Below are 15356 nucleotides of genomic sequence, written 5' to 3'. Positions count from 1 at the left end.
AGAAATTATTCCCTTGACTCTTTTTTTCCCATCTGAATAATTTGTGGCAGCTGGAAAAAGGAAAATATCTAGGGTGGGAAATGTCAACAAGGGGGATTTCCCAGTGCTCAATTTAAACAGGCATCTTGTCCCTCCCTCCTGAGAAGACTGGCAAGTAGGGCTGAAGTGGTGTATGCTACTACTCGGGTTGCCTTATATCTGCTCAGGAAGAGAGCACTGGAAAATAACTTTCTCTAGGGAAGTAAGTGTATAACTTCCTCTAGGGCACTGGCTCCCATCCTTGAGAGGAGTCTGGAGTCAGATGAGCTGCTAGTCAGATGAGAGAGTAACCCAGAGAGGGCGCTCAGTTTCCAGCTGCCTCTTATCCCTCATGCTTCCTTGGGTATATGAGGTCAAAAATGGAAGTTAACCTGTTTTCATTTCTCATGGCTTTCAGTGACACTTCAAACCAACTATTAGGAGCTGGAATTTTCCAGAAGTCTTTAGAGTCATGCTTGGGACCTAGGTCATATTTCAGTGACTCAGTGCATGGCAGTGGATTCAACTAGCCCTTGTCTTTCTGGTGTTAGGGACTTGACTATCCACATGAACTGTGTTCCTGTTATAAGCCTGGCTGAATTCTGCTTCTGCATCTGAAACAGATTATGGAGGACAACCTCCCAGATGGGAAATAAACTAATTACAAAATGTCATTTCCATTTGTAAGAAGCATGGTGCTTCCTACCCTGGAGGGTCTGAGTGTAGTCATGGCTACAGCACTTCATTATAGGAGGCCAAACTGCATCTGGACATTTCCCTGGTTGTTTAGAGGTCCAGTTCCCACAGGGAATTCCCTTTCCTTGCAGGATGAAGGTCCTTAATCCAAATCAGAAAGAGACTCAAGTAGAATGTGGTTTCAGAGAAATGGGAATTTTTCAGCAAAAGTGTACCAACTATGGGTAAACTTACTTGACAAGGCCTTTTGTGTGTTTGCATTTTCAAATCACTTCATTCTCTCTCCTGCACATTGCAAGGAGGTGTCTTGATGTTCAGAAGTGTTGGAATGTATCCCTTTGGCTTTTGTCTCAGCTGCTGTAGCAGCTATTGGCCTTCCTTAGAAGTGCAGCCATTTGCAGTCTTTTAATTTATTCATTTTCTGAAATCTAATTTGTGCTTTTAGGGCCTTTGATATTTTCACAAACAATGCCTGTGACTTTTGGGTGATCTCCATCCTTAATATTTGTGTAGCTCCCAAGTGGTGAAAGTGGATGCATTTATTTCTGGTCTCTGTCATTTGTCATCATATCTGCAGAGTTACCTTCGGTAACTTTTTTTTTTTTTAATAACATGTCATCTTCTCCTGTAATGTGGAAGTAGAATAACAGCCCATTGATCTTTCATCACCCTTCCTCTTCCAACTTTATAAACCCTAAGGATCTTTCACCTAGCAACTATAATGATAATGGATGGTGCTAACTTCTTTATCAATCCTTTGAGATTTTCAGATTATAAATAGCATGACTTTTTCCAGACTACTTGAAAGAGTGGCTTCTCTATATGCAAGTTGTATTTTCCACAGCAGAAGATGACAAGTAGTGCCAGGCCAATAAAAGCAAAGAAACATAACACTGCATCTAATTTGCCATCATCTTCTGAAGATAGTGCTTACATGGTATTTTAAGCACAGTTTCTTCTAGTACTAATATTTTTTAAGAGAAAGATACTTTAAGATCAAAAGAAAAGTTTAATATCTTTCATAGAAAGGCTTGAGGATTTCTTTCTCTATATAAGATATTCAGAGAAAGGATCCCTATATATCTTAGTGATGCAATGAGGACCTTTTAGTATCTCAAGTCTAAAAAATACCCTAATATATGATCCTGTTTTCTGACAGACACTAAAATAGATAAAGAATACATGACAAGCTGCATGTACCTATCTGCAAGTACTGACTTGGACAAATGCAGTTGCCCTCTCTTAGCTCACAGCTATTTACAGGTCAGCCTGGCCCTAACTGATGATTGCAGAACATTTGGAAAAAGTCTGCCAAAACACTGATCACAGAAAACCACTAAAGATTGGCCATTAAGGATCACCTGTAAACATATTTAAGAATTTCTGGAAACAGTCTCAATCCCTGCTACAGTATGGTCACATCCTTTACACTGGAGAAAGCTTTGTAACTTTTTCTATATTACCTCTCTGTATACAATGAATTGAGAGCAAAGGTGAACAGGATTCTGACCAAATGAATAATAATAAAATTATTATAAATGAATAATAATAAAATTATTAATACTTTAGCATATTAGAAAACCTCTTTGGCTTTGGATAGGTGATTAATTTCTTCCCTCTAAAATTACAATAATTTATCCATATTTGTATTTTCAAAATATCTTTTTACAAACACAATAGCAATGTTTCCTTAGGGAGAAAATATTCACTTTTTCCCTTGGATTCCATCTGTTTTTTTTCTAACCACAAATCAGCTTGATGTTTTTTTTTCCTCTCTCTCTGAAATACTGAGACAGATTATTGGAAATTAAAATCAGAGAAAGCTTTTACTTAAAACAAATACTTTTATCTGGTTTTAACTATTAGAGAAACTTTTCCAAAACTGAGAGGGGTTTGATCATAATTTCCCATATGGGAGAAATACGAATTAATTTTGTAATGTCAAACTTCACAACATTTAGAAATTCCTGAATTAGGTCAGATTGCTAGCTGTGCTCATCTCCAATATATTTAGGAAGGAGATGTCATAAGAAATGGGTGGAATTTTCTAAAAGATATGATATGGGATGTTTTTTTTCTTTCCAACTTCTGCCTGGGAATGGACCCATGGGGCCTGTGTTGCCAAACAAATCTGTTTCTCAGGATGAGAGATGTTCTCTGTGTGACCGCCCTCAAAGGAAGCAGGCTGGGATTCACAGTTTAAAAATTTCCTTAAAGAAACGAACCAGTTCCCTTGCCTGCTGCAGGGAGGTTGAACAAGTCTCTTAAGATCTGCTAAAACCAAAGTCCTAGGCACAACGCAGTGCTGAAAGCCTGCTTGTGCATGGGATTGGTTGGGCCACACCTTCCTGCCCCTTGCAAACCCAGGGTGCCGTAGTGCTCCCTTTCCACACCCATTTTGACTTTGGTGAGTCTGTTGAAGGAGTTTTTGCTACTTGGGCACAGTCAGTTTGCATGTCTTAATAGATGTGCATTTTTCCTGTGGTGCACATGGTGTACCTTGTGGTTGCTTGTTGCAGTCACTCTTGACATGGATACATTTCATATAATGGCATAAATTTCTCTAGCCTTGCTGCCTCTATGTTGGTGAATTATTTCAATTATTGGAATTGTTTTGATCGTTTTCCCCTTCTGTACTTAAGAATTGCCTCAACTGATAATGACAAACTTCTGTAGTATAAGACAATCTATGTAAAATAAGTGCTTCTCTGCTCTGTAATGCTGGAGTTACAGTTCTTGTAACTTCACTGTGCCCACAATTGCAGTGCTTTCCCCCATAATGGATACAGGGCCTGTATTTTATGCCAATAAAAATATTTACATGGAGAGATTGCACTGGATTGGAATTAACTGCGGTATCCATCATGACCTTAGATGTCATTCGTTTTGAACAGCTGTGTTGTTTGATTGCATCAACATTTTATGAAAAGAAAGAGACGTAAAGTAAAAAATGTAGACCACATGTAACTTAATATAATTATTTCATTTTACATTTTATTTTAAATATATGTTGAGTGTTCAGCTGACTGCCATTTGAATAACCAGGAAAATTATACCTGGAAGTTATGTTGTGACCAATTCAATGTTAAATCAGTGCCATTCTCAGAAATCAGAATTTCTGTGTTACAAACATTGTCCTTTTTAAGACTCTATTATTTTAACATTAATATAAAAATTTATACATTTGGTACCTGGAAATTTCAGTTCTTGAAATCAAATTGTAGAGAAGATTTTGGATTTGTTGTTATGGCTGTGGTGGGCGTGGAGCTTCCAATTCTTTCTCTGACCAAGATTTTGAAAAATGCAGAGTGGAATGACATGTAATAGCTCAGGTATTTATATCTCAAATTCTGATAAGATATGCAAACTGTAGAAAACTTCTTTCATAGACATGTGCTTTACTTTCAGAGACATTGGCTTTCAAGTGAAACATGCTGAGATTTTAAAAATGAAATAATTTTTTAAATAAAATAATTTTTTAAAAATCCTATTAAGACATATGCTGTAGGGTTATGTGAAGTATACTTTTCTTTCGGTATATTCAGGATATCACCTCTTTGTTACTCAGTGGTAAATTTACATTGAAATCAGTATGTTTTCAAGTAAATACCCTACTGTAGCTTTTGTATAATTTTCCATGTGGATACACAAGCATGTGTATGTACAAGTATTCCTCTGTTTCTTTTTTTTTTCCTCATTATGGGCTTAAAAAAGAAATCCATTTTTCCCATGTTCAGGGCAGCCAGCTCCAGGTGGCCCTGCTTGCTTCAGCAAGGAGTCACACTAAATGCCCTCCCAGCTTCAGCCAGCCTGTGCTGCTGGGTCTCTGTATCCTTTTCCAAATATGCCAAATGGTTGGTGTTTTAGACAAGCTACATTCCTCCTTGCCTACAGCCTTTCCCCTCTTTTCACTGCCTGCTGCAGAGCCGGGCAGTGTGCACACACAGCTTTGAAAAAAGGAGAAAGAGCAAGAAAAAGGAGCTCCCATCTGTTCAAAGAGGGGCTTTTTCAACTACCCACAGCTATAGCATTTGCCTCTAGCAACTTAGATCTCACCTTTTTCATAGAATTTTTACTCCCCTTTTTCCCTGTAAATGTAGGAGATGGGAATGGATTTTTTTCCCTGGCACTCTGTGAAGTGCTATTTGGGTGGCTGGCAATGTTAACATGTGATTTCTGTAATGCTTTGTATTGAGAAATTTGAGTTTTACTTTTACCACTTCCTAATCCTTTAGTCCAGAATGAATATCTCAGATTTTTGTGCTGCAGAAATTTTGTGCTGCAGAAAATCTCTCTTATGGTTTGCTAGTTTTTAAAATGAGATAGTTAAAATTACATAAAGGAACTACTAACATTTGATTACAAGTTTTATTTTTTGAAACTTTAAATAATGAACAAAGGCTTTAGTGCAATAAGTCCTTTCTCACTAATTTAATTTGAATTTCATCCAGTATAAATTAAGTGCTCATTCCCAGCATTCTGGGGCTTTTTCTCTCTTTTTTTTTGTTCAGTTATATCTGCTGAAAAAGTACTCTGTGCTCCCAAGCATTTATAGTATGTCAACCCCAAAAGGCTGTGGATTTCTGTTAACATATTCATGCTCAGTTGTGCAGTTTACTGTAACAAGCCTAAAGAATCTTGCACAGAAAACAAAGACTTGGTATACAATAGTGTACCTTGATGTTTCACACCTATTGTGTTTATACAAGACATGACTTACCTGCCTAGAAAGCTATAAAGAAATGTTTACTGTTGCAGCAGTTGAAACTGCTTTAAGGAAAATATCCTTTGTTAAATTTGCTTTGACTAATGTTCTAGAAATCTGTGGAGAATAGAATGGGTTTTCAAAATCATACCCTTGAGAAATGTCTATTTTATCCTGCACAGAAGGGATTTAACCTGTGTTCTGGCCAAGCCAATTCACCCCTTCCTACAGTGATGACAGTCAGAAAAGTGACAAAATCCTGTTTCTGCCTCGTGATGTCCACAAGAAGTGGTTTGCATCTGCCTTGGCAGATGAATGTGAATTGCATTTTGATTCATTTCAAAAACTCGAGCCAGTATTCAGGGTGAAATTTAAGGTCATGGCGTTAGTCAGAGCAGTTCCAGTTAAATAGATCTGCTGTTCAGGCTGCCGGTGCCCCTTTTCAGTGGGAAGGAGTAAGGGAAGCTGCTGACGAGGAGTGATGACAGCTGCTGCCAGCAGCAGTGACAGTGGGTTCAGTAATCTAATAAAATGGGTACTATTTCTTTAGAGTCAAAAGGCTGAATTAGAACAATTCGGTGCAAACTGTGATTTGAGAGAAATGTCGTATTTAAGCCTTTATCGTTATTATAACCTCTGTTCTGAATCACCCTCATAATCAACATACAGGTAACACCCTATGCAAATATTCAATGCAAAATGTTATTGATATTCAGTGCAGGATTTTATTTATATTCCGTATATCTTCTGTTTTTCCTTAAAGCAGAAGATCATGTAGTGACAAAGTTTGTAAAAATATCCCAACTGGTAATGCTTAATGGGAGTCCATTTTTCTGGCTAACAAGCTTAACAACAGTACATCAGCCATGAAGATAAGTGGTATCCCAGCATTCTCATTTGTTCTAAATCTCTGGTGTTTCATTTTGACTCTGTCGCCACAAAGCGGCTTGAAGAGCAGCTTTCATGGCTCTCTGAGAACTCCTGTGATGGGGACAGGGTGCTGTGGTGGCCACAACTTCAAGGAAAACAAGGATCTTAAAGTGTTCTAGCTCAGCTTTCCTTTCCAGGAGACCAGAATGATGGTCCTAGAAAAAAGCTGTGTTATGTATGCTCCCTCCTCCTCCTCCTCCTCCTCCTCCTCCTCTGCAAGCACAGCTGTGTAAAATAAAATAGGAGAAAGAATTTGGCATCCAACGAGACCATGGGGTTTTTTTCTTGCTAGTTATGAGGATTGTTTGGTAGAGTACCAAGGGAAACTGAGAGCACACTCTGACTTCTCTTTTTTGCCATTTTTGGTCTTTGCCAGCTTGGCACTTGCCAGAGGAAGACTTAATTTCATCTGGGAAAGAAACAAGCTAGTTCTTGGAGACTGTGGGGTGGAAGTGTCTCAGCCTGATGGTTATTGTTCCCAAAGCCATGCCTCAGAGGAGCCATTTTTAAGATTTTTTATTTATAAATCAGGGACAGAACAAGTCATAAAAATGACTAAAGAAGTAAAAAATGCCAAATTTGTATGGTCTAATCATTATGTGGGCTGAGAACAAGGTGTCCTGTATTTCTGATGATTGAAGTGAAAAGTCATAATCAAAAGCACTTAACAAATATAATTCTGAAGACACATGTTTTTTAGCTGTTTAAGTGGATTTACTTCAAAAGTGACTTTTTAACGTTAAAATGTGTTCTTAAATTTTATTAAGCATTACCTTTTTTTTTTGAAAAAGTATCCATTCTTGAAACTCAGATGATCCTACCTACAAACCACAGATTCAAGCCCAGCCTTCAATACTCAAATGATGTCATTGAATAAAAGGTTTACCCAGCACCAGGCTTCTTACTACTTCTGTTCTTTTAGGTCCTGTAGTTTTAGCTACATATATTTGAAAATCAATGATCTGTGTGCCTGCATTATGAATGCCTGTTTTGAGTATCTCATAGAGTTGAATGTGGGGATTACTGCTATCTCAGCTTTAAAATTCACCTTGTTTCTGAGAAAATAGACTTGTGAATAGCACATTTAGAGGAGCTGTATATTGAGGGCAACTGTCAGGCTTTTGTCAGGCTGCTCATACCTATTTCACCCTTTTTATGAAGGAAAAATGTAAATTCTCCCCTCAACTGTGTGGCTTTTAGGCAGTTGCAGTTAGGACAGCGGTGATCAGGAACAGACTTATAGGAGCCAGCAGATCTCCTTCTTGCAAGTTCTTGCAGGCTTCTCAAAATAATTCATGGCCTCATCTTTGATTTCCTTGAGTCAGTCAGTGACAGCTGCTGCCCAGAGAAGGAAGAATTTGATTCTTATTTCTGGACTGAACATTGCAGGGCCTGTGTTCATCTGCCTGTGGTCCAGCTCTCTGAATCAGATAGCCATTATAAGTCTTCAGAGACTGTTGAAACCCATGGTTTGACTTTCAGTACCTAATTGTTAGTGTCTGGACAGCTTTTTCAGTCCTAGAGAAATCAGTGCTGTCCGCAATTAATTCTTCAGAATCTCCTCTAAAACCAAAACTTTGCTGAAGGTATTATCTGCCTCACTGCTACATTCCTGTCTACAGGATGTCTTAATGGGATCCAAGTTCCTTGCAGGAGTAGAGTCTGATTTTTTTTTTTTTTATGGGTTCATCTTATGCTTTAGTGATGATAATAATTTGTGAAAAATATAAGGTTGTTGCATGAAGTCACAAACACATGAAAGAAAGTCTTCCCCTTCCAGTAGGCTTTGTTGGGGAGAAGGAGTCACCTTCAGTCTTTGGCTCAGAAGAGCCAGATATGTGGACCTGGTGACTAAATACAATTTCTTGAGCACAGCAGAGGCTGAAAGCTTGATTCAGCAGTGCTGACAATTCACCTACAGTGCAGTGTAGCAATTTGGGTGCAGCAGTTCAAGTTAAGAAAATTTAACTTTCTGAAAGAGTGAGAGAATTGGTATTGTTCCAGATAAGAAAAGCTGATTGGAACACCATTAGTCTTCAAATGTAATAAATTACTTTTTGCAAAATAGTCTTTCCAGTAGTAGATAAGAAGCAGAAAAGGAATAGAAGAGGAAGAAAAGAAATGGTTAGGTTTGAAATTTTCAACCTAAAGTGCAGTTAAGCACTGGAATAGCATGCTCAGGAGATATAAGAGTATTTGAAAGAACAAGTTAGACAAAGATATGTCGGCAGTCACAGAGGTTGGATTTACTCTGCCACTGTGAACAAGTTTGAGTTAGATGCCTGCTTGAATTGTCTTTTTACTCTACTTTTTATTAATAGCTGTTTCTCACAATAAGGACCAAAATTTCTCCATTCAAAGACAGGTGTCTTGTTTTGTGGTGTTCTGATTTGGAGAAGAAAGATCTCCCCAGGCTAAATCATAAAAATAAATGTTAGCCTGTTTCTCTGTGTGGCATAACTCAAAGATAGATTTAAAAGGTATCTCCAATGTTTTAGAAGATACTAAACTGAAACTCCTGTCACAGTGGGCTGAAGTCTTAAATAAGGTGGCCTTATTCTTTCAGCTAGTTTAGCTTCTCTCCAAACGTTTAGTTTGATATTCTACTCTGACAACCTCCCCATGAGAAAGGAAGTTTTATTTTAGCCTTGTATTTTGCTGTACTTAAAGTATATCTTTTTGAAGAATGAAACCAGTAACTTTATTTTCAGTGTCTGGATTTCATCAAAATGCTTCTCCCTGGACTCTCACATCCTTCATTCTAAAAAAGGTTGTAACTAGAATATTTACAAGAGTTTGAATGGCCTAGCCATTATACCCATCCGTAGAATCAATCTATTTTATTTAATGCTACTCTGATGATATTCTCACTTACATTTAACTTTTATAAGTGTATCTTTTAGACAAAAGATGCTGTGGTATTACTTAAAATGTAAAGTTTTGTAATTGTTTCAAGAATAACCAGATTTTTTTTTTTTTTCATTTCAGGAACTGCATCTGTTGCTGTTGCAGGTCTTCTTGCAGCTCTGCGTATCACCAAGAACAAATTGTCAGATCACACAGTGTTGTTCCAGGGAGCTGGAGAGGTAGGTATTTTTATACATGGGGAAAGTTGTACTATGATGACTTTTACTAATATTTCACATGAGTTACATGTGTCCAGTAAACAAGACAATTAAATTAGAATGATTACTAACATCTGCTGAAAGTTGATTTTCAGTGCAAATGTAAATTTACATTTGAAGAATGTAAAAAAAAGGAAAAGCTGTGATGATCTGGTGAAGCCTCATGTTTTTCATAAGACATTTTTTGGAGATCTGCTCTCTTTATAGAACTTCAGTTTTAGCTCGTCTGCTCTAAATTATTGAGCTGCTCTTGATATAACTAAGCAAACCACTTTTTGAAAGATAAGGAAATACAGTGGAGAGAGTAAATATAATGTATTTACCTGAGTCAGCATTATTTAGTAAGAAGTGCCCCTTTGATTTTTTTTTTGTCATTGAATATAGCTTTTCAGTATTCTGCACATTAAGGTAATCCATTTGTGAAGATCTTTATGCACACTATTTTTTATACTAATTTTTCAGTATTAATTTCCAAGCTGCTGACACACAAGTGCAAGCTATACTTACCTACAGTATGGCTTGTCATCTCTTGTATGAAGCCTACAACCCCATGCTGGCTTCTTTAATTTCATTAAATATTTGGTGATATATCTGCAGTTTTCAAAATGGCTTGTATCCATATCTACCATGACACCACCTTACTGCATCAAGACTATCCATCTCTCTGGAGTTTCTTTCCCCTGGTTTTGTTGCACATTCAACAAGCAGATGAATTCATGGTATAATGTTTATTTTTTTTTTGTCAGTAGTTTTACTGTGGCTGTTGCTGCAAAGAGGTAATGGTAGCTATCACCCTTGCTGCAGAAACTGTTTTTTAACAAAACTACTTATTTATTAACAAAAAAAAAGGAAAATCTCACTTGGTTCTCAGTGAAAATCAGTGATAAAGAACAAGAAACAGAACCAACCCCAAAAAATACATGTATGGGTCTGTAATCAGAAATATTAAGCAGCTTGTTGCCTGGTTTTGTTGCCTGGTTTTCAATCTGTACCTGCATGGCATTTAATCTGTTGGATGAAATATTATAAAATCCAGTAAGAATGAAAAACGTTTCAGCAAAAAATTGATATGTGAGTTTTTCTTTCGCCTGCTTTGACTGGGAGCACAGCCAAGTCTAGAGTTACAAAACACATGAATAGTGGGTAAAAGGAGGCTTACCTTTCTGATGGACATCTTAGAAAAAGATAAGAGCAAAAGCTCTTGTGTTTTACTTTCTGGCATGCAGAATGTTATTTCCTTTAGTTTAAATTACAAAAAATTCAAAGAAGAAAAAATATTTCATGTATTCTGAGATGAATATCATAGACTGATAGAATGGTTTGGATTGGAAGGGACCTTAAAGATCATCTAGTTTGACCCCTGCTGTCATAGGCAGGGAACGTTCCACTAGACCACGTTGCTGAGAGCCCCATCCAACCTGGCACACTTCCAGGGCTGGAACTATCATTATGTGGAATAAATGTTAGTTCTAGCATTTTCTAGTTTCCAGCCTCAACATTTACTGTGCTGCCCACACTCTAAGAGTCATCTGACGACTTATCTGTACTACAATTTATCTATATAATTTAATATTTATCTATGCTCTTCTTCTGTATTATGGTTTCTAATTACCAAATGGTAGTTACAGTTCATTAGGTTTATTTTATGAAAAAATGACAATTCCATTTTTTGTTTATTAAAATTAGAAAACTTTTATAAAATAGTAGGTTATTGAGACATGTGAGCAGGGGATTTCTTTAATTTATTGTTTTGTACTCTACTTTTCTTTTTCCTTTAGGCTGCATTGGGGATAGCAAATCTCATTCTTATGGCTATGGAAAAAGAAGGGCTATGCAAAGATGCAGCTACCAAAAGAATTTGGTTGGTTGACTCGAAAGGATTAGTCGTAAAGGTAATGCAATTTTGTCATTACTTTAAATATCACGATACTACTTGATTCTGTAGATAAAGACAAGAATATATTCTTTGTGAAAGCAACTGCAATATCTCTCTTGGCATAGAAAATTGTTTTTCTTTTCTAAAGTTTATTAAATTAATGACAGACTGTCATGTTACTTGGCGGGGGGTATGATTATGCTTGGAGTTCCTGTTCTGTTTCTATTAGGGATGAGCACATAATGAAGACAATTTTTCAGCAGTTCTTTAAAAAACATGTAAGCAAAGAAATGTTCCACTTCGGGGTTTAATATTTCCCATCTAAATGCGACTATTATTTGTTAGCACAGTCTTGGACTGTGTATGTATAGGCACATTACTAGGATAGCAGGCAAGAACTGAGATGCATTGCATAAAGCTTCTCTGCCCAGTGATACAGCTCATGTTGCAGATGTTGTGGTCTGCAGTGCTATCAACACTGGTCAGAATTTGAAGCTGCTGAGAGACTTCATCAGTCACCCTTACCTCATTCCTTCCACGTGCCAAAATAAAGAAATGTATGAATTCCATGTGCCAGAATAAAGAAACTGGTGTGTTTTAAAAAGTGGTTATGTATTTAATAGTTTGTGAGCTACTTAAAGGAAATAGATGAGAGATCAGTTGCCTTTGCTTTTTCACCTTGCTGGTCGGTTTGCAGTATTTGTGGTCATCCTTGTTGGTACCACACTTCACGGTGTTCTTTGGCTCTGACATTAAAGGTCTTTTGTGGTTCAAACAACTGTGCCTCAGGAGGATGCATTCTGCAGGTGGTGTCTGCTGGCTTATTGAACAGCATCATAGCACCTTTCCCTCATACTGTTAAAGGGAAAATAGTACAGTCATAGACATAGAGATGGGAAAGTATTACTAAGGTCATCTTGGTCATCCCTTGCCAGAAGGCACAAAAGTAGCCTGATAAGGTACAGAAGAATGCAGGTATCTAGGATACAGATTTCCACCCCCCCCCCCCCCACCCGGTGCTTTCTTTGTTTGTTTAATGCGTATTTTTAATCCTTTTGGTTTTCATCTAATAATTTTTAAGTGATTTTATGTCCAAACATAATTGAAGGCCTGTGTAGTCTGTGGCTGCAGAAACCTTGAGGTTGCCTAAGAGACCTTGGGTTGCACCATTTCTTTAACCAGAAAAACTGGGCATATCAAATTATACAATTGAACTAAAGTCACCTCATAGTGATTAAGGAAACAAACTAACAGGGGCAGAAGTGTAGGAACTTCACAGCCCTGAAGCAGTAAAAGAGGTCTCTGCTGCATGTCCATCCAGCTGAGGTGGTTAGCCAGCCTTTCTCATTTCTTGTCCCTCCCTGGTTTCTCGCCCCCGTCTCTTCACACCTCTCACTGCTAATTTGCCAGTCAGCTGAGAATCCAGGTTGTTGCTCTTGGTAAGCAGAGACTCATTCCTTTCATAGGTTCTACATTTTTAGTGACTCGGTGACTGCATTCTTTCCTCAACACCTTTGAGCTTCTGCACTCTCAAGCAGTGCCAAAACCAATCAGTGTCTCACACAGCATCGATGTTCCTTTCCTCTGCTTATTCTTCTTGGTGGAACTTTAATTTGGGTTTTGTCCAAAAAGCAGTCCACTGAATTTCATGTCCTGCCTGGAGTATATTTGTGAACTACTTGTGATCGCCAGACATAACAGCTGTCTGAGGTAGATTAGGGCTCAATTTGTGGCCAGATGTTGATGCAAGCAGCGGGAACCAATGGTGCATATTCCAGGTCATTGCTTGTGTTCCTGGAAGACCTGGCAGCACCAGTTTTCCCATCTGGCTGTCCTGAGGGGCTGGAGAATGGGTGGGTGCTTGCTGCTGTGTTGTGTTTGAGGGACATCTGTCAGTGCAAGGCCTGGGCTGATATAAGGAAATGTGTCCTTGGTCTAGGGCTCTAAAAGTCTTCTCTTGGCTCTCTTCTGCAGCAAAATGTTCCCCCACTGAAAAGTTAAAAGAAAAACTTGGCAAAATACCCTCCCTCAAAAAAAAAAAAAATAATTTAAGCCTCAAGAGGCCTGAGATTTAACTGCTGGGAAGTTATGTATACAGTGAGTAAATAATTAAACTATTCCTGGTTCCTTTTTCTGGCCTGATAAAGGATGCTGTGATTTAGGTCCACTTAGGAAATTATTTTGGCTTTAGCTGATTGCAGAAAAATGCTGCAAGGCTTGAAGTACTTCCCAAACTCGGAGAAATAAGATAAGAGAAGTAAAATGAGGAAGATTTTTTAGAATAAAATAAGAACATTATTATTACAAACCCTTTCATTATTGCAAAGATAATAATTACCAAAATCAGAGCATAGATCACCAGTTAATCAAATTTTGCATAAACTAAACTGACACTTCTTTCTTACTACTAAGGACATGTATCAATGGAAACCTGATAAGAGTCCCTTAAAATTTGCCTCACCAAAACCTGCTTGATCAAAAGAATTTTATGTGAAGCAGGGAGACCTTTTCAGTACTAGAAATATTCTGATCAGTTGCTTTAGCAGTACGAAAAATAACAGAATTGCTGAAGACTCGGCAGTTACTTTGTCCAACTAAACTAATTTTTACATCATTTATATTCTATGCTGGCCTTTGATCATTAATTTTGCAATGTGTTATTATAGATTTAAATATCGTTTCTCCTTTCATCTACTTTCTGTAGAATTTCAACCAATTCTAAGAAAAAGAACCTGGTAACTGTTGTTGACCTGGCTGCAGTTTCCACCTTTTTCTTCTTCCCCCACCCTCAAAAGCTGCCACGAAGTCACTTATCAGGCTTTTGTTGCTGAATTTTTCCTTTGTGGCTTTTTAATTTTAGTTCAAGTGCAGCTGTGTTTTCATTCTCCTGTTAATTTTATTTTCCCCCCATGGGAACCATCTGTTTTCATTAAACCAAGGCTGATGACCAACTTTTCTGCTATGTTGTGGTAAAAGAGCTGGTGATGGAGCTGTGTTTGTTCTACTGTCCAGAGTTGTGTTCTGTAATTCCATCTAGAGAATTTACAGTGTTATAGATACCAGTTTGGGGTTGTTGTTTGGTCTTTTAAAGGTTGTTCAGAATGCTTTCACCTTTTGAAACTGTGTTCCAAAGGTGGGTGAGGAGGTTTTTCATGTCATAATATCATTAGAATTTTGCCACTTAAAACTGTGTTACTTTTTGAAACTTACTGTCTTAAGTATCCCAGTGCATTCAAATGGAAATTTTAATGCTTAATTAAGAGACACTTTAAAGTTGGTTTTGCATTCTTGTGTACTTGGAGATTATACATGATCAGTTGGGATTCATCTTTAGTTCTTAATTTCTGAATTATCACACAATCCAGTCTGTCTGATGAATATTTATTTACCTGTATAAACACATTGGTGGGTAATGTCTTCCACATTCCATTCCCCTATTCTCAGTGTTCCCATATTTTTTATCTGTTAATCTCACAGATTACCTAAGTGTGTGATGTGTGCTGAACATGTTTTTTGTCTTCTCTAAAGCTGCCATAGTGTCATGTTTAGCTGTATTAGTAGCCAAGTCTTAGTCCATGAACTCTAAAGACAGTGAATTCTTTTGTGTCAACTAGTTTAGAAGAGACAGAATGGGAAAATAATGGAATATTCATAAGATTCACCATTGTCTGAGCATTTCAGTAATGTGCTGCAAAGGCTTTTATTGCTTTTTTAAAGGCTTTTTATTGTTTTCTCAGGCAATACCAAGAACAGTGTAGGGTGATAGGCAAGAGAGTTCTTGGAACTTCCTAGGAATATGACACAGTTAATAAGGCAGTTAATTTTTAATATTTAAATGGACTTAATAGAAACTTCTCTCACCCTCTGCCAAGGATGGCTGCTCCTGTGCTGAGGATGGACAGGGAATGTTCCTGGGCTGCCAAACATGCTTCTCTTCCAGCAGAGCTTTTCTGTAATTTGCAAGGCAGCATTACATTTTTGTACACCATATAATCTCTAGTGCACA

General features: G+C 37.5%; 1 protein-coding gene across 1 annotated transcript in view; it reads left to right on the top strand.

The window, feature by feature from the left end:
* The window catches only part of ME1 (malic enzyme 1), a 152878-nt gene that overhangs the window by 117408 nt on the left and 20114 nt on the right, over positions 1 to 15356 (top strand). Inside the window, exons 8-9 of the mRNA XM_021546100.4 lie at positions 9338 to 9435; positions 11253 to 11366. Coding sequence (XP_021401775.3) covers positions 9338 to 9435; positions 11253 to 11366 — 212 coding nt within the window. The remainder of the gene's footprint in view (positions 1 to 9337; positions 9436 to 11252; positions 11367 to 15356) is intronic.

This window comes from Lonchura striata, chromosome 3 (assembly GCF_050655825.1).
Source record: "Lonchura striata isolate lonStrDom1 chromosome 3, ASM5065582v1, whole genome shotgun sequence".
NCBI classification, from domain to species: domain Eukaryota; kingdom Metazoa; phylum Chordata; class Aves; order Passeriformes; family Estrildidae; genus Lonchura; species Lonchura striata.
The sequence above is the reverse complement of the archived record's forward strand: the minus strand, read 5'-3'. Positions and strand labels throughout refer to the sequence as shown.